This window comes from Gracilinanus agilis, chromosome 6 (genome assembly GCF_016433145.1).
Source record: "Gracilinanus agilis isolate LMUSP501 chromosome 6, AgileGrace, whole genome shotgun sequence".
Lineage (NCBI taxonomy): Eukaryota > Metazoa > Chordata > Mammalia > Didelphimorphia > Didelphidae > Gracilinanus > Gracilinanus agilis.
In genome coordinates this window covers 228,378,861-228,404,224 of record NC_058135.1, presented here as the reverse complement: position 1 = coordinate 228,404,224, position 25,364 = coordinate 228,378,861, and the positions used below count along the sequence as shown (strand labels likewise).

The 25,364-nt window shown below is 39.4% G+C and overlaps 1 protein-coding gene across 1 annotated transcript in view; it reads right to left on the bottom strand.

Annotated features, from left to right (window-relative positions):
* Positions 1 to 9,318: 9,318 nt before the first annotated feature.
* Positions 9,319 to 25,364, bottom strand: part of GAK (cyclin G associated kinase) — a 123,977-nt gene continuing 107,931 nt past the window's right edge. The window contains exons 25-28 of the mRNA XM_044680615.1: positions 18,683 to 18,907; positions 17,116 to 17,264; positions 11,646 to 11,822; positions 9,319 to 9,980 (exon numbers count right to left, since the gene is read on the bottom strand). Of these exons, the coding sequence (XP_044536550.1) occupies positions 9,879 to 9,980; positions 11,646 to 11,822; positions 17,116 to 17,264; positions 18,683 to 18,907 (653 nt within the window). The 3' untranslated portion in view covers positions 9,319 to 9,878. The remainder of the gene's footprint in view (positions 9,981 to 11,645; positions 11,823 to 17,115; positions 17,265 to 18,682; positions 18,908 to 25,364) is intronic.

Genomic DNA, 25,364 nt, shown 5'->3' with positions numbered 1-25,364 from the left:
GGACAGAAGATCATCTTTCCCATGGACAGATCATCTTTCCCATGGACAGGTCATCTTTCCCATGGACAGGTCATCTTTCCCATGGACAGCCCTCATCTAAAAGCTATGATTCACACCTGAGCACAGACTTCACACACTCACCTCACCGTTTTCACAGTCACCAGCTGACCATGGGGACAAAACCAGGTGCTGAGGTTGGAAAGGACATTATATCCAACCACTTTGCCTGCTAATGTGGGAAACTGGCTAGTTTGGGGACATGATTGACTCCTGAAGTCATACCAGAGTGGAAGACTATGATCTCCACCACATTGCACTTGGGGTCTCTGTCAGAGCTAAAATCCAGGTCCAAGGTGAGCAGAGAGGGAAGGGGGAAGAGTCTCACGTACTCACATTCTCATGCTTTGTGTCTGGGCTCCCATATGCACAGACAACAGGATGGGTTACAATTCAGAAAATGTAGATTTTAGTTTCTAATCCGATACTGACTCATTGAATGATTTGGACAAATTATTTCTATTTTCTCATCTCTAAGATGAGGGAGTTGGATCAGATGACCTCTAAAGTCCCTTCCAGCCTTAAAATGCAAGGATCTTTAGTCCCTTGGTAGCCTGATTTGATATAATGCACTGGGTATGAAGACAGAAGAAACCCAGTCCTCCATACAGTATGACCCTAGACAAGTCAACTTCCCTCTCTTAATCGCAACTTCTTCCTATATAAAATGAGGCTGACACCTGCTACATGGGGCTGTCATGACATTTTTCTTCTCTATTATAGCCTCCTCCATTCAGTTTATGCTTTGGCTATATAACTAAGCAGGCTCCTCAGAGTTCATTATGCTTAGATACCCCACACTCCTGACCCTACTTTGCCTGATGTGGCCCCTACCCATCCTTTAAAACACAGCTCCAAAATCAACTCCATCACAAAGTCTTCCTTGATCTTCCTGGTCAGTAAAGACCTCTCAGGATTTACATGGACCTTTGCAAAAAATGTGCTTATCCAACAATACAGAACATCACATTGTCTTATCGCCTTATTAGAGCTCCATGACAATAGGGACTGTGTCTTATCTTATTCCTGCTGACAACTCCAAGACCAAGATCAGTTTGGCAGGATCTGCAGCAGTGTTGGAGGAAAGGGGAAGACTGAGAAAAGGCCCCTCGATTTTGTCATTCAGAGACCCCTGGGAACACTGGAGAGAGCAGTTGTGGTTGAATGATGAGATCAGAAGCCAGACAGCAGAGGTAAAATGAGGCTGAAGGAAAGGAAGACGATTGAATGGTAGCTGGTGAGAATGGATGGATAAAATCAGGGTTGGTTATTGTGGTTTGTTTTTTTCCAAATAAGTAGGAGAAACATGGGTCTATGTAGTGGCAGTAGGGAAAACAGCCAGTAGAGAGACTGAAATGAAAGAATGGGGATGACTGGAAGGGAAAATCCTGGAAGAAGACAGGATGGAATGGGATTATTTGTACATGCTGAGCTAAGGTAAGGTGAAGGACCGCCTTGTTATGAGATGAGGGTGGAGACAGACAGGGGCAAAAGGGATCTGGATGTGAGATGAGAAGAAATAGGCAGTTCTTGTTGGTCTCCTTTTTTAAGTTAAAGCACAATCTGAAAGGGTGAAGGAGGAGAGGGTCCATACATATAAGGGAGTTTGGAAGAGGGTTGAAAAGGCTTGGAAAAAGTGGCTGTGGTCAGAGAGTGAGTAAATTAAGGAGGCGTACAAGCAATTGCCTTGCCACAGTGAGGGCTCATTTGAGATGATGTAACAGATTCGTAGTGGATCCAGTAATAAGCACAGTTTTCATTAATTTTCTCCAGCCTTGTGCAGCAGCGTGTGAAAAAATAGCTAATGGTAGGAGAAATCCAAGGCTGAAGCTTGGCAAGTCATCTAATTTCCCTGAGTTTCAGTTTTCTCATCTGTAAAATGATGCAAGTATTTTTTAAATCCTCACCTTCTGTCTTAGGATCAATACTAAGCAATCAGTTCCAAAGCAGAAGAGCAATAAGGGCTGGGCAGTGACTTGCCCAGGGTCACAGGTAGGAAGTGTCTGAGAATAAAGGGGTGTGAGGTCAAATTTGAATCCAGGACCTCTCATCTCTATGCTTGGCTTCCTACCCATTGAGCCACCTCCCTGCCCCGAAGCTAATAATTCTTTCACAAGGGAAGATCACATAAAACCAAGTACATAAAAAAAAATTTTTTTTCAAAGCTGATATGTTGGTATACTTAGAATTATCTATCCTGCAAGAAAATGCAAGAGGTAGTGAAGCAAAGTGGGTCAAAAGCTGGCAAAACTTGGGTTCAGTTCTCACCTCTAATATATTGTGGCTTATTCACATCATAAGCCTTTTACTAGAACTCTGGAAAGTGCCTTGATGTTGCTAGAACAGCATAATTTACTATAAATTTCTTGGAGGCAGTCATAAAGCATGCCAAAAAAATAATCACTACTAAGATGTTACTAGAACAGCAAAACTTACTCTATATTTCCTTGGAGATGTTCATGATTCATGCAAAAAAAAAATCACTAATTGATCAATGGTAGTACTTACTGGGATAACCTTTCTCTCCTCCCCCCACTCCCCATTCTCAGTCCCTAGCTTTTGTTCTACCACTCCCCTAACCAGTTCAGCCTTCCTTTGACATCCCAGGGCTACTACTGTCTCATTGCTGACCTCTTCCTAGTGTCCTCCCATCCCAACACCTGATGGGCTTCCCTTGACTGGGAAAGGTTTTGGCTTCGAGCTCAAACATCCTTGTTATCGTCATCAGGTGACAAGTTAGAAGTGTTTCCTAGTGGGACGTTACACTTACCAAAAAAGCACTTTCGGTGGATGGACATTTTTCAAGTGCTGCAGAGAAGTAAATTAAAGGTGGTGAAGAAAGATTGGAAGTTGGGGTTCTCCATAAGCCCAGTTATTTGAAACCAGAAGTTCTTGTCTTAAGAAAAGTTTTAAAGCCAAGTTTTTCAATTGATCAATCTAAAGACACTTCAAAGCAAAGTCTTTTATTTAAGGACATTTTGTGCCAAGAATCCTAATAGACTATTCATCTTTTGTTCATGTTTTTCATTTTTATATACACATACATATTTATACTTTTTTTTTGACAATAGCAAATTTAGTACAGAGCAATTCCGGATGAAAGATGATCAGACTATGAGACAAGCCCCCATCTTTATATCCACCCACCAAAAAGTCACAGCTAGAGAAACTGGCCACCACATAAAACCATTATCACATTAATATTTTTTAACAGCATCAGCCCATACTCACTTATATAGACTGAGGTGTAAATATACATTCAATTGAATGTAAGTTTGTCCAAAACGTCCATAATGCCTCTGGCTCCCATTTGAGATCACATTTAATATAAATAAATCACATTTTGGATAAAGAATGTATACAAATTCTTTGACAGTTTAAGAAGCTTACACACAAAAGCTATCCTTCATTACTCAAACACTGACCAACTGGCAGTGTTGGCGGTTCACAACAGAGGCCTGGAAAGTCATCCACTGGGCAGGAACTCTGTCCAAATCCGTGGTTTGGACCTATCGGCCCTGGTTGGAAGGTGGTTTGCAAAAGGTTTCGGGAAATACTGGAATTAACTTTGGACAGTATGAACAGTATATGCCCATTAAGTTAATCAATCTGGAATCATAAATTCAAGTAACTAATAATAGAAACTTAGCAGAAAGACACTGGCCTGACTCATTCGGAAGAAATCACAGACAACAGAAGCAGCAATCAGTATTTAAATTACAGGGTTCAAGGCTCCTTGACTGGTTAGAAACAACTCCCTAGGAATGGCCACAAGTGGTTCCTGGAAAAAAAACAGGTAAATGCTGATGCAGCAAAACCCTGAGCTGAGGCTGGTGAACTTGGCTGGAAAACTATGGATTTAAGCACAGAGACTAGCATCCCTCCTTTTCCTTTTGGAGAGAGTAAAGAAAATGCCCTTCTCCTTCGAACTCAGATCCCAATTCCCCATATGCATCACCACTTAGAATTCTTAAAATTCAAGTATGCCTGGGCCAAGTCCCAAACTTGTTCAGGACTTCCTACTCCTTTTTTTCCTTCTGTAAAACCAACACTGTCCTCTGTCCTCAAGCACAGAACAGAGCTGCTCCTCTTTGCAGGCAATCCACACTCAAGTCATTAAAAGAGCAGTTCCAGAAGAAAGGCAGGTACGGAGTCGGCAAAGGCATCAGGCAAGATGCTCAGGTAGCCACCATGGCCAGATACCAACTTCAGTCCAATACTCCATTTCTCTTTCGGGGTAAGGGCTTGTTTAAGCCTTGGAAAGCATTCCCTACCAAGAGGTGCCAGGCGCCCCACAGGATTCACAGTCCTTGTGGGACAACTCCCCTTTCCCCTGCAACCAAACCCCCATCCTTCCTAGGCTCCCAAAGGTTTACGGGGCCAGAGAAGCCCTACAGAGCAACCAAAAAAACAAGTCTATGCTCTCTCGGCCTGACCTGACCCAACATAACCCAACTCTTATCCCTGGAACATGTCTGGGAACGGGATATACACTGACCAGTGGAGACATACTTGTCCCCAGAACAGTGCCCCATCGCTAACACACTAGCCTGACTCTAGATCACTAAAACAAAGGACCAGGGTGGCAATTGACCATCACAGGGTACAATGGGAATCAGACTTGACCACTCAGAAGTGGTCATTTGTGACTAACTTAATACTTGGAGCATATCTCTCTCTCTCTCTCTCTCTCTCTCTCTCTCTCTCTCTCTCACACACACACACACACACACACACACACACACACACACACACACACACACACACACAATCCACCTTCTTTTGGTCCCGTGTAACAGGGATGGTTCTGAGAGCTACCTAAAGTCGCAAGGAGGCTTGTCTAGGAACATTTCTGAGATTCGTAAACATTTACTTTTAAAATCCCAAACAAACAAATGTATGGAGACTGAGGTATTTGTGCTGAGCATGGAGCCCCCTTGAAAGAGGACACATTTTTATGATTTGTCTCATGCAGAATACACAGACCAATTCTGACCTATGTTTCAAAAATAAAAATGACAAAGGCACTGTTCAAAGCACAACTTTCTGTTGTTATTAATGAACGGACATAACATCCTAATGTTTTCTTCAAATTTTTGTGGAAATCTGGATCAACTTCCCTCGTGCTTAGGATCTAGAAACCAAAACTCAGGGAAACAAACCCTGGGGTCACAAGATACACATCTTAAAAAAGGGACAGACAGTCAAGAAAGCCAGGTATAAAAAGGAATGTGGAGTCAAGTCAACCACCTGAAATTCAGATCAGCACTCCAGTAACCAAATTCCTAATTCCAAGCTCCACAAACAGTGGTCAGAAACAATGGGGCCCTTTCTTTACTGAGAGACCTGAAGAGTGGGCTCCATACTTCAATTCTGTCATCAACCAACTCAGTGTGACCTTGAACAAGAAACTTCCACTTCAGCCAGCCCTTGGCCTCTCTTAGCCCCCTCCTTAATCTCATAAGTGGTCTCTGAAGCACTTAATGGAAAGGTGTGATTTCATTCAAGCAAGTGTTAAGGAGCAATGCTAATGATTTTTACCATTCAATTAACTGCTTTAGCTTTTCACAGGGTACCAACTTGTCCCAACACAGTGTATTACATTTTAAGTAAAACTGAAAAAAATCAGTCTAAAAAATCCCAGTCTAGTAAATTAAGACTATAGATAGGACATCAGCTCACTGTGAATGAACATGCTCGCCCAATCTGCTGTGTGTCCAAAACACACGACTGTGTGCAGAAAGGACCCCTGTTTTCTGCAATAGGCATATAATACTGGGGTACAGGATAGATGGAGGAGGGGGCTGTGAATAGCTTAGCTGTGTTAATGTCAAACACTTGTCCTTCTTTGGTTGGACTACCCTGCTTCTAGCTGAAAGATCCCTGCTCACTCTGGATGCTCTCCCTCTCTTAGCAGTATCTGACAGAGCTTTGAGAAAGGCATCTTAACAGCCCTGGAACCTTTTCTGACTATCCAGGGTCTGGGGCTATTGGCTCTGAGCCATGAAGGCTGCATATTGCTCCATAATTCAAGGTTAGGTGTGTTAGGTCAATGCTCAAGGTATTGGGTACTAACCATCTCCTATAGACTAGTAAAAGAGTTCTCACTCAAATTAGAGAACAAAAGTTGGAAGAGACTACTTTAAATCTTCATTAGCTCACAGGAGTTTCTCACACTTCCCTTCCAGCCTTTCTCACCATTGGACAACTTTATTGTTAAGACGACTTTCTGATCCTTGAACTTTCCTTTGAGCTTTAATTCATTAATTCCCTAACAAATCCTCTTCATATGCCTTTAGATTTGTCAGCATTATAGGGGTCTTCCCCTCCCAGTTGGTGATCTTAAATATGCATCCAACTCTAGATAAAAATTAGGTGAATGCCTTTAGTAGGCCCCTTTAGTAGGAATAATTTTGTTTCCTATTTTCTGAACTTTTCCTACAATGTGTTTCCTTCATCTGCTGTAAGAATAGGAAACAAGATCAGCTTCATATTATTTCCTCTGCATGTCCTTCCACCCACACAACAATGATTCATTCTCTCTCTAACCTCTACCCCACCCCAGTAGATAACTTTATTCTCCTATGTTTGGGGCAAAGTATTACAGTCAACTGAGCTCTAATACAGTGCTTATTTAAGGAAATTAAATCAAATCATCTGCTATGATCCAGCTGGGCATTTCTGACAATTAATAAGTATCCCCTTCATTCTTTGCTTTTAAAAAATTCAATTCATTGTTAAGCTTTTAAGTCTACTCAACAATATTTAAAAGAAACCCCCTCACCCCTGAAAAACCTGCTAAGGTCCATCATCCAGTGCTTTCCTGTAACTGAATTTTACATATCATATCTACCTTGAACGGGCTAGTGTCCCTTATCATTGGGATGGGAAAAGCCTCAGTTTTCTAATGAATGATGGTTGATGGCAAGAGTACTTTTTATCCCAGCTTTTTATAAAAAGTCTCTGTTCGGCTCCCCTCCCCCCACACTTTCCCTATGGTGACCTTTCCTGGCAGTCAAAGAGGGCTGTGTGCTGGGGTGGAGAGAGGATTGGATCCAGGCGACTTCACCTGGCACCACAGAGCTTCAGATACTGTCTCCTGCAGGGTCCATGAGGCACCTCCTGGCAGCAGCAACCTTCCTAAAGTAGAGAAAGCCCCAATCTACATAAGCTTTCCTGAGATGGGTAGAGCCTAGATATTTTTTGCTGTGGCCCAGTCAAAAAAGTGCTCTTTTCGGTCTTAAATGCTGGTAAAGTGAGCAGAAGCCACCTACATGCTCATCTGGGGATGACTTTTAGGCACTAGAGCAGAAAGGCCAATTTCCCTGCCTTCCACTACAATGTTATCCCAATGCACAGGGGTCTACTGTGCAGGAAGAACTCAGAACAGCACCAATGAATGACCACTGAATCATGACACTACATGATTAAAATATTTTAAATCTCTGCCTACTTAAGATTCATTCACTCACTATTTTTACCATTTACTAAGACAATGTCTTCTCTTTTTAAGAGGTTTCCATCTGCTAATGAATAATTGTTTACTATTTCCCAAAGTCCCTAGTTTAAAGTTCACTGGTAACCTCTTGAATAGTTCAGCCTTCCTCCTGATCTACATGGATACAAAAAAAAACCCTATTCCTCTCCTATCAATGCAGGCACCAATGCCCTTTACTTTCTTGTCATTCAGCATGTCTACTGGCAGACTCCAAATGGCCTCCTAAAGTATCCCCTGCACAGTGCTCGTTGTACTCCACATCCTTTGCGGAGGGCAGTTCTCAGTGCTTGATGCTGGCTTCTTTCTAATTAATTCATGAGACTGCTCATTCTCAACCAAAGAAGGACAACCTGCAGCATTCCAAGACTTCATAACTAAATCTGGTCTCTACTGTCCCTGAATACTATTGGGGGGCTGGGGAGGAGCTTTTTTGGAGTTAAGAAAGGCCATGTATAACTGGCAGAAAGAAATCTGATTTGTCCAGATGGACTGCATTCTGCTCCCTACTCTCAAAAACAGAGCTCACCAGGAAGTCAAATCAGATTAGTATTCCAGGAAGATGAAGCAATTGTAATGTACTTGTCAGATTGGCCCACTCAACACCCCCTAGATGCCAATTAAGTGTTTAACAAAGAATTCATATGAACCATACACTTAAAAATCAAGAACATTTTCTTAACCATGCTGTTCTTCCACTCTAGGCAGAAAGCTACCTTATATATGCCATTTAACAGAAGTAGGTTAAAAAAAATTTTTTTTCTGGCGTTTATAATTCTAGAATCTCTCATCCCAGACACTGCCATTAGCTACTGGTATAGCTAGAATTGGCACTAATAACTCAGACTGGAGAAGCTAGGGAATTGTAAGGCTTCTCAGAGGAAATCACTTCAGGTCATGCTATACTGAAAAGGGTTACTATTCACTGTAAAATAGTTTTCTACCTCTTCTCTCTTTTCTCTCCATTTCCCCTTTCTGCCTTATTTTCCTTCCCTCTTCCTTTTTCAGGAAGAATGAAACATGTATGTAAAGGCTACCAACCAAATTCAATAACTACCCAGATTGTAAGGAATTCCTTGTTATTGTTAAAATAACTTTCTTGTTACACATCAGACATGAAGTTGGTCCTTGCACTGAAGTCTTGTGTCTGAGGGTGTGTGTGTGTGTGTGTGTGTGTGTGTGTATGCACATTCGTGTTCAAGGCCAACAACCATCTGCCTATCATTACTTATTAAGACATTCTGACAATAAAATGTATGAATCAGGTCAATACAACCAAGAGCTGACCAGACATACAACAAGAGAACAGAAAATCTTTTCAATGACAAATTGCAAATGAGATCACATTTGCTGACTTCAGAACAGAAATAAGCATGGTAAACAATATTGTGCTCACATTTCAAGATCAGATTCAGAAATAAGTAGGACAATCTTCTTCTCTGTCAGCATATTTATAAAACCAATGGAATCACACTATTCCATTGGAGTTGGGTGGGGAAGAGAGGAGTATCAGAAGTTACAGGTGCCATGAACTGGGAAAATGAACCCTGGCGATACAGTTTAATGTCCAAAAAGTTCTTCATAAATAACACAAGAGATTTTTAACATGCAATCACTTATATTAAAAATGCCAGTGTTTCTCCAGGTGACATACGACTGTCCAGACTCATGAAATGTGATTTGCAAACAACTTGGTTCCTTGCTTCCCATAACCAAGAGTGTTGGCTTAGCGGCTGCCAATTCATTATAAGGAATGCAGAATATCATCAGAAAACATTTTAATTATATACAAAAGTGATTATCAGGATGATTACACAAAATACAGATGTAAATGTACACCTTCTATAGAGTCAGGTAACAATGCTGTGCTTAGCAAATTCACGGTTTCTCATTGCACTAAGGAGCTTGGACTGAGGTGAGAGGCACTAAACATCAAAATCAAATCACAAACTAGGGAAACATAACAGAAGCACAAATCAGAGTTGTCTTCCTTTTGGGCAAAAAACAACCAATATTGGTGGTTTGGGAATGGCTCGCTCTTCTTACACCACTGCACCCCCAATGTGGACGTCATTAGATCTGTATGTGTTTCATAATCAAACCAAGTGGGAAAAGAGGTTCGTTGTGGGCTATGATTGTGACATGGCGAGAGGCTTTCGCTGATTTCCATTTTACAATACACCCCATCTACAAGAGTAGAATTTCAAACTTGGGGATGAGCTCATGAAACTCTCTCTCAAATTCTAGGAACATTAAGTCCAACAAACAACACCTTCAGACGCCATTCTGCTGCCAATGCATTTTGAAAATCCCAAAAACTGAGGTCTTAAAATAGGGATTTGGATCCCTGATTTTCAAACTCTGACCAGGCATCATTTAACTCCATGAAGATCATTTTGGCATACTGCTCATAGGGCTGCCCGGCGGCCTGGGAAGAAAGAATAGACAGACATCAGAAACTGGTGGCCTCCTCACAAGAAACTAGAGCAATTCTTACCTGGCCACCCGCTGTACTCCCACCCCCAACTTCAAGAGCACTCACCAGAGCCACCTAGAAAAGACTGGGGGTAGTCTATCATTGGCCAAGTACCTGAGACCACTCACAAAATGCCTCAGGACACAAAGCCCTACAACTGGGTAGATCCATAGAGAAAAGAAGCTTTGATGGCCTGACATAATAGCTCTGAACAATATGTTCTTTTCCTATCTACCTCTTCCCCAAATATCAGGTGGAAAAAATATCAAATGTGATTTGTTTCTGAGGTAAATGGGTTTTAATGTTCACAAAGTCTAACCCTAGCCTGGGAGTAAGTTTCTCAGCAGGAAATAAGTATCGGGGTCAAATAGTTTCTTCAGGCATTTTTTTCTTTCTCAATTCTCTTGTGGTTCAAAGGACACGTAGCAAGCTCAGCAATATAGCTCAGCAAAGGCAGAAGTGCCACAACACCTGCCAGTATCAGCAGGCGTGATTTAAATAATGTTTCCTCATAGCTGCAGGCTTCATATCCTCAGATTTAATCAGTTGTGATTCTCTCATCTGATCCTTGCCAGAGCTCTGGAAGGTCAGTTCTAGTGATATCATTCTGCCCCATCTGATGGGTAAGAGAGTCCACATGTTATCCTTGATGAACCTTTGGGACAATAACCAAGCCTCGGCTTCATATAATTTCATAACTTTTGAAGGAGTCAAGCTGGGTAATGGGTTTCCAATGGTATCTCAGATCACAAGAAAGGCACTCTCTTCCTGGTCAGGGAATTGACACAGGGACCTTCTCTGTTTGTGATACTGGACATACAAAGATGATAAACAACAAGACAATTAGGATAATGACTGAACAATCAGTTCTGGCCAGTTATTTCAGAACAAGATTTACCAAGGGACAACAAAGAGAACCTTTATTTCCCTCTCCTCTCCCCAACATCAGCCACCCAAGACACATCCAGCTAAAAAACCTGTGTCTAACACTCATTGCAACAGGCAAGAAAGTACATATGATTCTGTGTGACCCATCAGCAACTAGAAATGCCCTCTTCTTCCCAACCACAGACCTTCAGGAACAACAATGGCACATCTGTGAAGTATAGCAACCTTCTAAACTCAACTTCCTCCAGCACATGACAGTTTGCTTACAGATCAGAGTACACAATAAATTGAAACTTAAATTTTTCAGCTAAATGTTAATGCTATACAATAATACTGAATTTGAAATATTACATTGTTACAAAATAGCCTTAGAAGAAAATATAATTTATTCAATAGAGCCATAATTAAATGTTTCAAATACTGAAAAAATATTTATACTTTAATATTGATAAAAAAAATCAAAACTATAAAAGCATCCACTTGGAGGAAAAGCTTTTCCAAGTCCTCATATCCTGACTTCATAATGCTTGTAGTTCAGGAACAAAAGGAGGGAGGGAATCGGAGAGAATGAAACAAAGAAGGAAAGAGGGAAGGGGAGGAGAAGGAAGGAACAGAAGAAGAGAGAGAAAGAGAGGGAAAGGGAGGAGGGAAGGGAGCAAGGAAGAGGGAGGAAAGAGGGAGGGGGAGAGGGATAGGGATGAAAATCTGAAGGAACCCCGGATATCTCACCTTGTCTGGATGAACCACCAGCACAGCTTTTCGGTAGTACTTCTTCACCTGCTCAGGAGTCACCAGGTCTGCCATGCCAACTGGTTTCCACCTGCTTTCTCCCTCCCAAAGCACCATGTGCAGCGTGGAAATCAGAGCTCTTATATTCCTCTCTTTTCCTTCGATCCAATCAAGAAGCTGAGAAGGTAGAGATAAAGAAGCTTAATCTGCAATACCTGTACACTAAAATTTTAATTCATTCCAAAAATTCTACATAAGACTTTCTGGAACTCCAGGTGTGAAAACTTTCCACCAATGAAGACGTAGTCTTCTTTTGTAGCTTTTAGACTTATGTCAGACCTCTACCCACAATGCTATGTGCTACTTTTCGTTTTAAAGGTATTCTGCAAATAAAACATGATGACCATCATGGGACCATACTCAATAACTTTCTCTTAGAATTAGTTAAAATGAACAGGCAATAATGTAGACAAGAGTTCTAAGAATGTTTCATTCAAGTAATAATTTAATTATTTGAGATGGTTCTCAAACAATGAAGAGCCACAGATTTATATATAACTGATATTGTAATTATCTATACTTTAATTAAAGCTAGTCTTTTAAGAAACTATTGCATAACACCTACTAACATTAGGTTATACCCAATTTGTTTCTATTAAAATATTCTGGAATTGAAAATTTTCACTTATTCCAACTGACCTCCAGGAATTAATTCCTAGGTTAATGAGATTTTGGTATTCCTTGAAGACAAGCAATAGTGTAGCATCATTTAAAAAAATATCCTCCATTAACATGAATATAGTTAAATTACAGACTGCTGAAGCTAGCAAAAACTTGTTATATAATCTAGTCTTTTTTCTCTCTCTCTCTCTCCCTTTGTTATATAAATAGGGAGCATCAAGACTGGAATCCAGGTCTTATTTTCTGACTGCCAGTCCAGTAATCTTTTCCACTAACAGAAAAAGGTTGCTAAACCAAAGACTGATGATGTTAGTTTGTTAGCTCGGAACTGGTCCTGAACATTAATTTGTCACCACGCTCAAAAACCCTGCCTAAATGAAATGGTCTGCTGGTTACCAGAAGTAGCCTCTGTTCTTTTCTTCTAAACTCTGATGGGCTGTTGTGCTGACCTTTTGCCCCTACCCTGAATCATAAAGTAAGATGCTTAAATTAGGAGAGACCTTGAAGTTTATATAGCCTAATGATTACTTTAATAAAGCATAATTCAGCTTGGTATTATCAATAACAAATGCCCACTTGGTGCTATGTGAGTATTGCCAGTGATGAGGAATATACTAATCTCCACCAATCATTCACCCATTCCACTTCTGTGTAGCTCTCTGAGGAAGTTTCCCTTCATTTACACCTGCTCTCTACAATTTCTACCCTTTGTTGTCCTAGTTCTCCAATCCAGGACCAAATATAACCATCTTAAACCCTCTTCTACATGGCACCTCATTAAATACTGAAAGACAGCTGTCATGTTTTCCCCTCTAAGCCTTCTTTTCTCCAGGAGAAATAAGCTTCCTCAGTTTATTCAACTTAATCCCTATATGGAATAGTTTCCAATATTCCCACTATCTAGGTTGTCATCCTTTGATACACTTCAATTTTTAGTGACCCTTTTAAAATATAGCATTCTCAAAGTGGAGAAAATGCTCCAGACACCATACTTCTATTAATTCGGCCTAATGTAATATTATTTTTAGCAGTTGCTGTTATATTGTTAACTCATATTGAGCTTGCAACCTACTAAAATATCCAGATTTTTCTCACTTGAACTACTGACTAGCTATACTTCCTCAATTTCTACATTTAGAGAGTTGATTTTTATCTTTAGAATTTTTTTCACTGTGAATTTAACACCAAACAAAGCAAGTGTTTCCATATATAGAGTGGAAAAGAGGATTATATATGTGTTACTGTAAATCTCTTATTATGTGAAACTTGCTTTTAAAATATATAATGAATTCATGGGTGGTTTCTGAAGCTGCCTTGCTTGTTTTCAATTCCTTCTAGCTTTCTGTTCTTGTTTATGCATTAAAAAAATGCTTCTCAATGACCCTTTTTTCTTTTGTCAACTCTCTTTTCAGTCTGCAAAAGGAAGGGAGGATCTTTGTAACAAATAATCAAGTAAAAGCACTTTGGCAACTCTCTGTATTCTACATATGGGTACATATATAAATGTGTAAGTGCATATATGTTCCCATGTACATCCATATCTCTATATGTACATAAATAAACTTATTAGTACACAATTTGACCGTATTATTTTCCTACTAAAAAAAGGATAAAATACAAATTTTTTATCCTATCATCATGCAAAAGCTTCCACAATCTGGCTCATCTACATTACAAGGCTTATTTTATTCCCATTTTCCTTTGGTACTCAAAGTCTCATCAAACTATATTCTATATTATTAGTTGTTCTGCTTCTTTCAGTCCCCTCCTGTGCCTCTGTTCAGGCCATCTTTCAAGTTTGAGGGGCAGGTTCCACCCAAATCATCAACTAAAATATTCCTTTAAGGTATGAGTCACATACCAGTCCCTTATTGAATGAAACCATCCCTGAGCCCACCCTATGTCACTGATAGCTCTTGCCTCATCTGGTTCTCCCATTTGCACTGATCACATTCTACTTGTTCTTTCTGAGTTTACACTTGTAAAAAGGGGATCCTTTATTCTCTTTGTCTATTTTGAGTTAATACTAACTTAAGTACCACTACTTAGATTGTGCAGACAGGATTAACTCTCCTCTGTCTACTTTTGAATTGAATCAGCATAAGATTGAACACCCTACTTAGTACTAGGTGAGAAGCTAGCAAAGTACATAGAGAACTCACAAGTCACTTACTTAGAGAGCTCCACCCTTTTAACTTAGACCCAAACTTATGAATCCTACGATCAGAGTTTGTACCCTTAGAAACTCAATCAGCCAGGAATCTGCGAACTCTTTTGATGAGTATTCACCCCTCCAGAAGGTGAGAACTGGTTCCCACAAACACTGCCCCTGGACAGTACTAGACAATTTGGAAACTGTGATTAGCCCCAGTGAAGAGGGGCAGGAACAAGAAATCAGCATAAAAAGTCATGAATCCTGCGGCTTGAGTCAGTCTTGTGGAGAGAGTCTCCTGACTAGAGAGTCTTCGAGGGAGCTTAGTTGGAGACTGTGGAGATCGTGGGCTTGGAGCTCAGCTTCAACTTGGACTCTGACTCCTGGACTACTTTGTGGGGTGAGTGAAAGGCTGACTCCTTTCCTTATTTCTGGAGAGACCAGCTTCCATCTTGGAGGAGGCTACATGATTACTCATTACAGACCTTCCTGGTTGAGAGCTAATTAATCTCTGCCTGGATTAAGGTAGGATAGATTTTTTTTTTTTAATGCTATATATTCCTCCCTTTTTAGACCATCAGTCTCTTGAAAGTAGACATGCTATCATCTTCCTCCATATCATTTCAGTCCCACACTGCTTGGTGACTTGCGGCAGATAGGAAATGCCATAGACAGAATCCTGGACCTGATGTAGGGAAAAGTCTCAGTCCTGCTTCAGACAAGCTGTGAGAATCTTACACATGTCAAAACTTCTCTCAGTCTCAGTTTCCTCTTCTGTAAAATGGTTGTTGCAAGGCTTAAGTGAAATAATATAAAATGTTCTATGAACCATAAAATGTCACATAAATTTTAGCTATTTTTTTTTGTGCTAAGTGAAGAGCATAAAAATGTTTTATTTCTCTAAATAATCATTGAAATTCTGAGTCAGAAGAAACTGTGGCGGGACAATAGTCCCATTTCCTACCCAATGGCTACATCAAGAGCAATCCTCAGGTTTGCAGTTGGGTGGCTCAGTGGATTGACAGTCTGGCCTAGAGATGGGAGGTCCTAGATTCGAATCTGGCCTCAGATACTTCCTAGCTCTGTGACCCTAGACAAGCCACTTGACCCCCATTACTTAGCCCTTACCACTCTTCTGCCTTGGAACCAATACAAAGTATTGATTCTAAGACAAAAGGTAAGGGTTTTAAAAAAAATAGTTCCTAGATCCTGGTCAAGTCACTTACCCTCCATTACCTAGCCCTTACTGTTCTGCCTTGAAACCAATACATAATATTGATTCTAAAACAGAAGGAAAGGTTTTGTTTGTTTGTTTTTCAAAGAGCAATCCTCTTTCGAATATCCTTGACAAAAAATGAAGATCAAGGAAAAACTGTCTCTTTACTGTTAAAGTAAATATCTAGTCTCTACTTGTCATAGTTCATCTACTGAAAAAGGAGCATGACAGTATTGCTCTTACTATTAGAAATGTCAGAGATTTCAGTTGAAATGTTCTTTCCTATACGATTTCAATCCATTAGCTTCCCTTCTTTCCTTTAGAGCTACAAATAACAAGTCTGCTACCTGTCCTCCCTGACAACCATTCCATTAGTTGAAGATAGCTGCTATATCATATTAGATTTGACACTCTTCTCTGTAAGGCCAGGAATTGTCATTTTTCCATCTTTATAGGAGTATCACCAGGCACAAAGCCTTAAACCATACTAGGTAGTTAATGACTATTTGCTGAATTGAAATTACCCCTTAGTCTTTTCTTCTCCTGACTAAACATTCCCATCACCCTCAACTGTACCCAAAATGATGACTCCATGCCTCCTCAGCCTAATTACCCTTCAGCTTGTCAGTCTTGTACCATAAGAGTCCAAATGTTGCCTAGCCAGAACAGAAGAGAGAGGGGCTATCACCTCCTTCAACAGAGGTACTAGGCTTCTCTTCCTAAGGCCTAAAACAGAGTTAAGAGATTTTCCAGAATCCCTTCCGTGTTGTTAGTATGTATTAAGCTCCTAATCAATTAAGATTTCTACCAAGGTTTCTCCCATATAGTCCTGGTGTAATATTTACAACACTCCATTTTAAACCACTACCCCCACCATCTACCCACAAAACAGAAACAAAAATACCATCAAGCAATTTAAATGTAAGGCTTCAAAGTTTTTGTTAGGTTTCATCCTTCTGCCTGTCAAAATCTTGAGCCTATTATCCCGCCATCTCAACATCAAATTAATTGCAGCCTTGATACCCATTAACCTAGGCCACTTCCAAGCCACAGATAAAATAACTACACACAGTTTTGTATTACCAAGCGCAAAAGACTAAAAACTATAACTGAATTGTTCCTAAAAGATGGTCCTGAAGTCCCTGAAATTCTGGGTGGTCACCAATGCCTTCACACCATCCTAATGAAGCACTGTCATATCTTGGCCTCTCCAGGGTCTCAACTAAGAAAAACATCATCTTTACCTCTTACAACATCTATCTACATTAGATAAGTCATAAATAAAATCCTTTAATAGCAATCTTGTTAGACACATCATATAGCATACTGGTACCATTGTAATAAATATTTCAACTACTTTGGAATACCACTGCCTTCTCCTCCCTTTTTTTGAAGCCATGACTGGATTTAAATGGTCAAACCTTTAGCTTAAGAGGATCCATATCTTTAGACATCTCTTGCTTCCTCATCTCAGCAATCGTCTTTGGTCCTTTTTTATCTGATTTCGATGAAAATCCTTGATTGGGTAACAGATCCTCAAAATCATTTTCAGAAACTTTTGGCTTTTGAGCTAAAACACGAGATAATAAAAAAACATTTTTAGAAGTTGATCTAATGTAACTTTCTTTAAAACTACATTTTTCCCCATGTGGAAGAGTGCCTTTTTTCAAAAAAATACAATTTAAAAAGCAACATATATAAGAAAAAGGAAATGGAGATGAGGTAGAAAAAGGAAATGGAGATGAGGTAGAAGAAGCGGGACAGAAAAATGAAGGGAAGGAGAGAAAGAGGGAAAGAGGAAAGAGTCCAATGCAGCTACTTCTTCAGCATTGGGGCACAGTCAGGTATCTTTCTAAAGAGTTTAGATACAAAAGAAAAATCATACTTGGAAAAACAGGTCCTTAGGTAGAATGGAAAACTGGCTTAGTCTGGTGAGGTGAGATACACACACACACACACACACACACACACACACACACACACACACACACACACACACGCTGAACTGAAGAAGTGTGACCTTGAACTTAAACCCAACTCTATGTGACCCCATGGTTTGGCAGAGATGCTAGAGTGGTTAGCCATTTCCTTCTCCAGCTCATTTTACAGATGAGGAACTGAGTCAAATAGGGGTTAAGTGAATTGCCCATTGTCACAAAGCTAGTAAGTGTCTGGGGCTACATTTGAACCAGATCTTCCTGACTCTATCCACTGCACCAACTGAACTAGTAAGACCCATATTTCTAACAAGGGAGCCAACAAATAGTTTTCCCTAGTTGGTATAACAAGCACATTTTCCAGCATTAATTTTGGTTTTTTTAATACTGTTAAATAATTCCCTTTGGGAAATAGCATTATTCTAATAGTATCCATACAGAAAGTTAATTATATACTATTTAATCAATCTAATGTATTTTAACTTTGTTCAGGATGTTCACTCTCCCAATCCGCATGGGTTCAATAAAGTTTTCTAGCTCACGGATCCTTTAGGACTAATGATAAAAAAAAACCTGACTCTTAATATAAACTTATTCAAAATTCCTACTGGTCATTTTAAGTAATAAGTATACCAATCTATCTCCCAAAATCAAAGAGAACATAAGAATATGGAACTAATTATAATGCCTGATAACGAGACCAAAGAATCTCTCTTCTGCCCATAATGAACCAATACTATGCATCTGCCATTTGCTATCTAAGAAGCAACTATGTGAAAAAAAGTGGCTTCTGCATATGGTATTATTAAAGGCTCTTTACCTCGACTGTTCCATATCTATGACTTGGAATCTATTGGTGAATTACAAATAAAAGAAAATTTAGAGCACTCTAGCCTCCAAATCAATATATTATGTGAAAGGCTAAATTCTGGTTTCCCACAACAATTTATGACAATGACTCCCTAACTAATACCTTATTTAATATTTAACTAGTTTTCTCCTGCAACTCAAGTCTAGCAAAAACCATTTACTAAAGATATCCATGACTTACCAAAACTGGGAGCTCTAATGCCTCTCTCTTCTCGTCCTCCAATAACACTGAATTTCACAGAATAATTAGGTTTTGTCTGTGGACTAGATTTGGTTTGCTGTGATTTTGCCTGGGATGGCCATGATGGACCATAGTTTGGGGGCTTTGTCTGCCATGGGCTCCCTCCTTTTGAAGACTGAGCTGCTTTTGAGGCAAATCCACCAGGAGAAAATCCACAAGAAGGACCTGAAAGAAACAGGAAAGTTTTTATAGAAATAAAAGTTATCTTCAGCAACTACTGAAAATACTACTTCTAACATTAATGTCTTAAAAATCATTGAAAACAAATAGCACAGCAAAAGAAGGTTTCAAGAAATACATTTTCAGAGTAAAAATCTATAGACTTAGCCCTCAATTATCCAAGACGCTCTTGGATAGAAAACATAAGATAACAGAACTCAGAGACATCAAAACTCTCCACTTATTTCTTTAATTAATCTTTAAAGAACTCCTAAAATGACACATGAAGAAACCAGTGGAAATGCTTGTTGGCTATGGGGAGGGGAAGTGGGGGAGGAAGACAGAGCAAGAACATGAATCATGTAACCATGGGAAAAATTTTTCTAAAAAATAAAAATTGAAAAAAATTGAAAAATTTTAAAAATAAACAAAAACAAAGAACTCCTAAAAGTTGGAAAATGTACTATTAGTATTCAACAAGACTGCTTTGAATTTTCAAGGTGATGACCCTAAATACCAACCATCTGATAATATCTAATGCCAAAACATTCACAAAGTGCTTTGACAGTCTATAAGGTCTAGCCTTCCAAGCACGAAAGATTAAACCAAGGACAAATAACATTGTAAACATCAGCTCATACTTGTAGATAAATCACAATTTTACTCATCTACTAAATTCAAAAGATTCAAATCTCCCAGGGGTAGTGAAAACAGAATAAAATCAAGCCCCCTTCAGTATCCTTCCCATGAAATTTTTGCTTTCTGTGAATCTTATTAGCCTTAGGCACATAAATAAACGACTAGCTATACTGGGCTTAAAGTTTGAATGACGAGTAAATTCCCCTTTAAAAATGTTTAAGGCTACTGGCCATGTTTGGACAAATGCAATAATGTCATGATGAAAAAAAAACGGAAAAATACTCCTTTGAAAAGTTTGCTCTGTGATTATATTACATCAGAATTCCTCCTTTTGGCCCAACATGGCCAACAGACTCAGTGGTGTCTTCTATTTTCTCCTCTGTAAAATGAAGATGAAATACTACCATCCAGGTTCAATTTGAAAAAAGTGTTTGGTAATTCTTTTTAAAAGTTATAGATATCATGTTTCCATTTGATGTTATTGGAGCCCTTGCATTTTTCCTCTTATTTACTTTTTTATGCTTCTCTTGGATTTTGTATTTGGGCTCAAATTTTCTGTTTAAGTCTGGTCTTCTCTTCAAGAATGCTTTGAAGTCTTCTATTTTATTAAATGGCCATACTTTCCCCTGAAAGAGTATAGTCAGTTTTGCTGGACAGTTGATTCTTGGTGGTAGACCCAGTTCCCTTGCCTTCCAGAATATTATATTCCAAGCTTTCTAGTCCTTCAATGTGGAGGCTGCCAGGACCTGTGTGATCCTGACTGGTGTAAAAGGGAATTCTTGATTCTCTTTGTCTAGTTGGAGTTAACACTTTGGTTAGTAATAACTTTGAATCAACACAAGCTTGAACTACGTGGGAGAAGCTTGAAAACCACTTAGTGAATTCACACCCTACCTAGTGTTAGGTGAGGAGCCAGCAAGATACTTGGAGAGTTCCACTCTTTTCTCTAACTCAAATAGTCAGAAACTTGTTCACACCCTCAGAGAGTGTGAACCCTTTTGATGAGTATTCACCCCTCCAGAAGGTGTGAACAAATTTCCACAAACACTGCCCTGGGCAGTCCTAGACAATTTGGAAACTGCTTGGCCCCTGTGAAGAGGAGAAGAGACAAGAAGTCACCATAAAAGCAAGCAAAAAGTGGTGTCTGGCAGAGAGTGAACTCCAAGAAGAGTCATTCCAAGAAGGAAGCCAGCTTCAAGAAGAAGGTGGGCTCAAAGAAGAAAGTGGGCCTCTTGGAGGGAACTTCAGTGAGTTCCAGTGAGCTGGTTTTCCCTTCCTGTCTTCTGGAAACAGTTTAATTCTGATTGAAGGTTAACAAGTCCTGGCTGAGCCAAGCACTGGAACAATATTTAGTTAGGTAGGTTAATGTCGTCTCTACCCTTTTGTATTTCTCTTCTTTCACTCTTTCCACATCTTTTATGAATAAAGATTTATAATTTTCATATATGTAGCCAAACCATTCATTTTAACACTTACACTGGGGGGGCTCCATGATATCTGAATTATTTATTTGTAGCTGCTTGTAGTATTTTCTCCTTGGTCTGGGAGCTCTTGAACTTGGCTATAACATTCTTGGGAGTTATCATTTGGAAATTTAATGCAGAAGACAATCTGTGGATTCTTTCAATCTCTATTTTCAAGGCAGTTTTCTTCGATATTTTCCTGTAGTATGATGTCTAGGCTTGTTTTTTTGGTTTTTTGGGGGGGTTTTTTTGGTCATGGCCATTGAGTAGTCCAATAATTCTTAAATTGTCTCTCCTGGATCTATTTTCCATGTCAGTTATGTTTATTTTGATGAAATGTTTCATATTTTTTTCATTCTTTTGATTTTCTTTTATAGATTCTTGATACCTCTTGAAATCAATAGCTTCTAATTATTCAATTCTAATTTTTAAAGATCTGAATTTCATCCAAGACTTTTTGATCCTCCTTTTCCTTTTGACCTATTTTTCTTTTAAGTCACTCTTTTCATCTTTTATTTTTTTGGCCTTGTTTTTGAGCTGGTCAATTCTGGCTTTTAAGACACTATTTTCTTGTTTTAGTTCATGGGCCTCAGTTTCCAGATAACCTATTTTGCTTTTTAAGTTCTCCTTTTCCCAATTTCTTCAACCTGTCTTATTTGTTTTTTGAATTCTTTTTTGAGCTCTTCCAGAGCCTGAGTCCAATTCGCTGGATTTTTTGAGGTTTTACTTGATGTTCCTTGGTCCTCCCTCTGTTCCATCTATTCTTTATCTGAATAGAAGCTTTCAATGGTAATTTCATTCTTTTTCTTCTGTTGTTTACTCATATTTTTTCTTCTCCCCTCCCACCCCCCCATAAATACATGTTCCTCAATTTGTTTGCTGAATCTGTGAGTTTGGCTTTTCTGCCCTAAAGGGGCTTCTTCTCTGCTCTACTGGTATACTGGTTTAGATTGGTTGACTGACCTGCTGAACTAATCTGCCCTGAGGTCAAATCTTCTCCAGCTGCAACAGAGGCTAAAGGTGTGGTGTGGAGGCTGAAGATAGGTAACCAGCCCATCCTCCCTTCTGCTCCTCTCTGCCAGCCACCTCCCTGCCAGCCTCGGTTAGAGATCTGAACTTCATGTGGTGGTACCAAGGTACTCTTGCGGTTGCAGCCTTTGCCCTGGAATCCCACAGTCAGGCTAAATACAACCTCAGGTTTCAGCGCAGTAGGTGGGGGAGGGGTGTCAGATCTTTCCCTTATACCCTAGAATTCAACTTTCTCTGTGTATCTTTCAAGTTGTATCAAGTAGGAGAGTCCCATGGTTCTGTCTTGTTGTTGGGTTTGGATTTCTGTCTTTTTTTGAAGTGGTTTGTTTTGGGGTTTTTTTTTTGTTTTTTTTTTTGGTATGGAAGGATAGTCACAGAGGATTTGGCTTCTGCTCCTTCTAAGCCAACATCTTGACTCCACTCCTTTGGTAATTCTTGAAGTACTAAATAAATGTGAATTGTTATAGCATAATGACCAGCACCCATTTTCTTGCAAAGGAAGTGCCCTCTACCTTATACCAAAAAGTTCTAAAGTAGTAGATGTACTACAGAAAAGTATAAACATCTGTATATCTCATTTTTATTAGGGTTTTGGGTTTTTTTGCCTTTAAGTTTCCTCACTTGCAAAATGAAGGAGGTATAACATGGACTACATGATCTAGGATCCTTTCCAGTTCTATATCTATGAAACTAATGCTGAGTAAATTGACAAAAACTGCACAGGAAAAAGAAATATAAGGGGTTGTGATTTCACCAGTGTTAGGATGAACCACATACCAAAAATGATAGTGAAAGATTACCCAGGCAAGCATATCAATCAGAACCTCGGACACTTTTATACAAAGCACCATCAACACTGACTTGGATGTCCTTGATTACAGTTGAGCTAATTTAGTGAGCCTTATAGAACATTTTATTTTTTGACAGTTAAAAGTATGAGAGCACCTTATTCCTGCATGTAACCAACCAGGCAGCTATCTGTATGGCAAGGAGCTCCACTCCAGGGAGGACTACATAAGAATATTACACACAGTGCACAACTCTAGAAGGTTGGGTAAGCCTGACCTCTGGGAGACTTGGCTCAGGGAGCTGAAAGGACTGGGAAATTGAGGAGAGAAGCCAACTGCCACCCTTAAGGTCATATTTCCCACAGTTTTACTTCCACTAAGACACCTCGTCATAAGAACAAGGAGTTGAGGGTTGTCAAATAGGAAGAACATGCAAAAGAAGACCGAAAATGTGGAAGAGAAGAAAGGAGAGCTTACTACTACCTTCCTTATTCACCTCATGTGCTCCTGTCTTCTATGATCCCTCATCCTTCCTTCTGTTGTCCTTTCACATTCAATGATAACTTATTCCTCTCTTACCCCATCCATATCTTCTCCTGTCCTAGTCCCCTGCAGTAAAAAAAAAAAATCAATCCTTCCCAAAATTCTTGAACAACCATTCCTAAGTCTCAGCTCAACACTCTAGCTCCTTGAGATCTTTTGGATGCCAAATGCCATCCAACATATTAACTACTTTTCCCAGGAGCCTCTATCCAAGTCACTAATCAATATGTTGAACAAAAGAAGGCCACACAGAACCTTGGGTATTTATTCCACAAGACATGTGTCTTCAAGCTAACACTGACGCATTAATCCTCTTTAGGGCCATCCAATCAATCAGTCCTGAACCCCTTTAACTGCTACAGTCAAGCTACCTTTCTCCACAAAGATCTCATGAGAAATACATTAAATGACAAGATAAAACAGACATACTTAGTGTCCATTTAAAAATCTCTTAACTGGTGCCTAGCAACCACGTCAAAAAAAAAAAATGAAGTTAATCTGGCAAAATTTAACTATATCTGTGGAGATGACCAACTCTAAATGTATCAAGCTCTACCCACTAATCCTAATTCTGCCTCCTGGAATCAAGTAGGACAAGTTTAATCCTCCATCCCTGGTACAGCCATCAAGGTCTCATTTCTCTATCTTCAAGATTTCTCACAGCACAGAAGAATTTGCTCTTCTGGATTATCTGTTCTCTTCCATCCCTAAATAACTACAATGAAAGTCAAAAATGACAAGTAAAGAAGTTAAAAGGAAAGAAATCATATCAAACTAAATTAACTTTCTCAAAAGTCATTGATAAAATTATAGTTATGAATCCAAGAATCTTTCTTCAATGTCCACCCTCCTTGATCTTCCTGTATCATAGTAAATCCCAACTGGGAAATCAAAGGAAAAAAAATCATGCTGAATCATTTTTCCAGCCTTGGTAGACATAGCCATATAGAGAAGTATTTGAACATTGAGTCTAGCCAAAAACAGCCATGTGGAGTATTCTAGGGCTGGAAAGACTGCTCACATGGGCAACAAAGGGTTCCAAGTTTAGCAGCTGCAGGATTCACTACCCAATTCTTTATCAAAGAACTAGAGCAGATTGAAGAGGGGACCTGTGCCTGGGATGGTGTTTCAGAAATGAATAATGGTCAAAGGCCCTTGGATAGGTACTAAGCAAGGAACAAGTTAAGAGTGTAAGCAGTGGCTGCCTGGCTCTGATCCAAGGAGTGTAGCAGTTCTTGTTTCTCATCCCTATTTGAAGCCTCTAGAGGAATAACCAAGTCAAGAATAGCAGACCCAAGGAGAGAATAGCAATTTTCTCTGATCTACCAGAGCTTTCCCAGTTGGCTGACAGGCGCTCAGCCTAGTATAGCATCTACTGTTATTCAGTCCCAAATCCAGGAAAGGAACTTGTAGAGCTCAGACCAGGATGGGCAGCAATCAGACTTTACCTTGGACTAGACCACTTTGAAGCACTAAAATGCTGAAGGCCCCCAACCTGTTTTCCCAGAAAAACTGAATAAACAACAATCAATATTCCATAAAAGAGGAGTTGGACCAGTCTTCCAGACGTTCCTCAAGAAATATGCAGCACCTGACCCTCAATAAGTTAAAAGAATGAACCTAAAAAATATAAAAACCCACAATAAAGAGCTATTTGGGTAATAGGGATGCTCAAGACAAAAATGCAGAAGAAGAGAATGACTCCAAAACATCTATAACCAAGCCTCAAAGAAAAACACAGGTTGGACAAAAGTTCTACTCTAGAATTCCTAGAAGAGATGAAGAAGTATTTTAAAACATCAAAAATGTTTTTATGAATGAAATGGGAGCATGAGAGGAAAGAAATTAGAAAAGGAATTAAAGCTATGAAAGAAAAAATTGGAAAGGAAAATAGTAGCTTGTCATAAGAGGTAAAAATTCATCCCTAAGTAACAAACTCCCTGAAATGCAGAATGAAATAATCAATGAACATTTTAGTCAAACTATGTGACAGACGCTGTA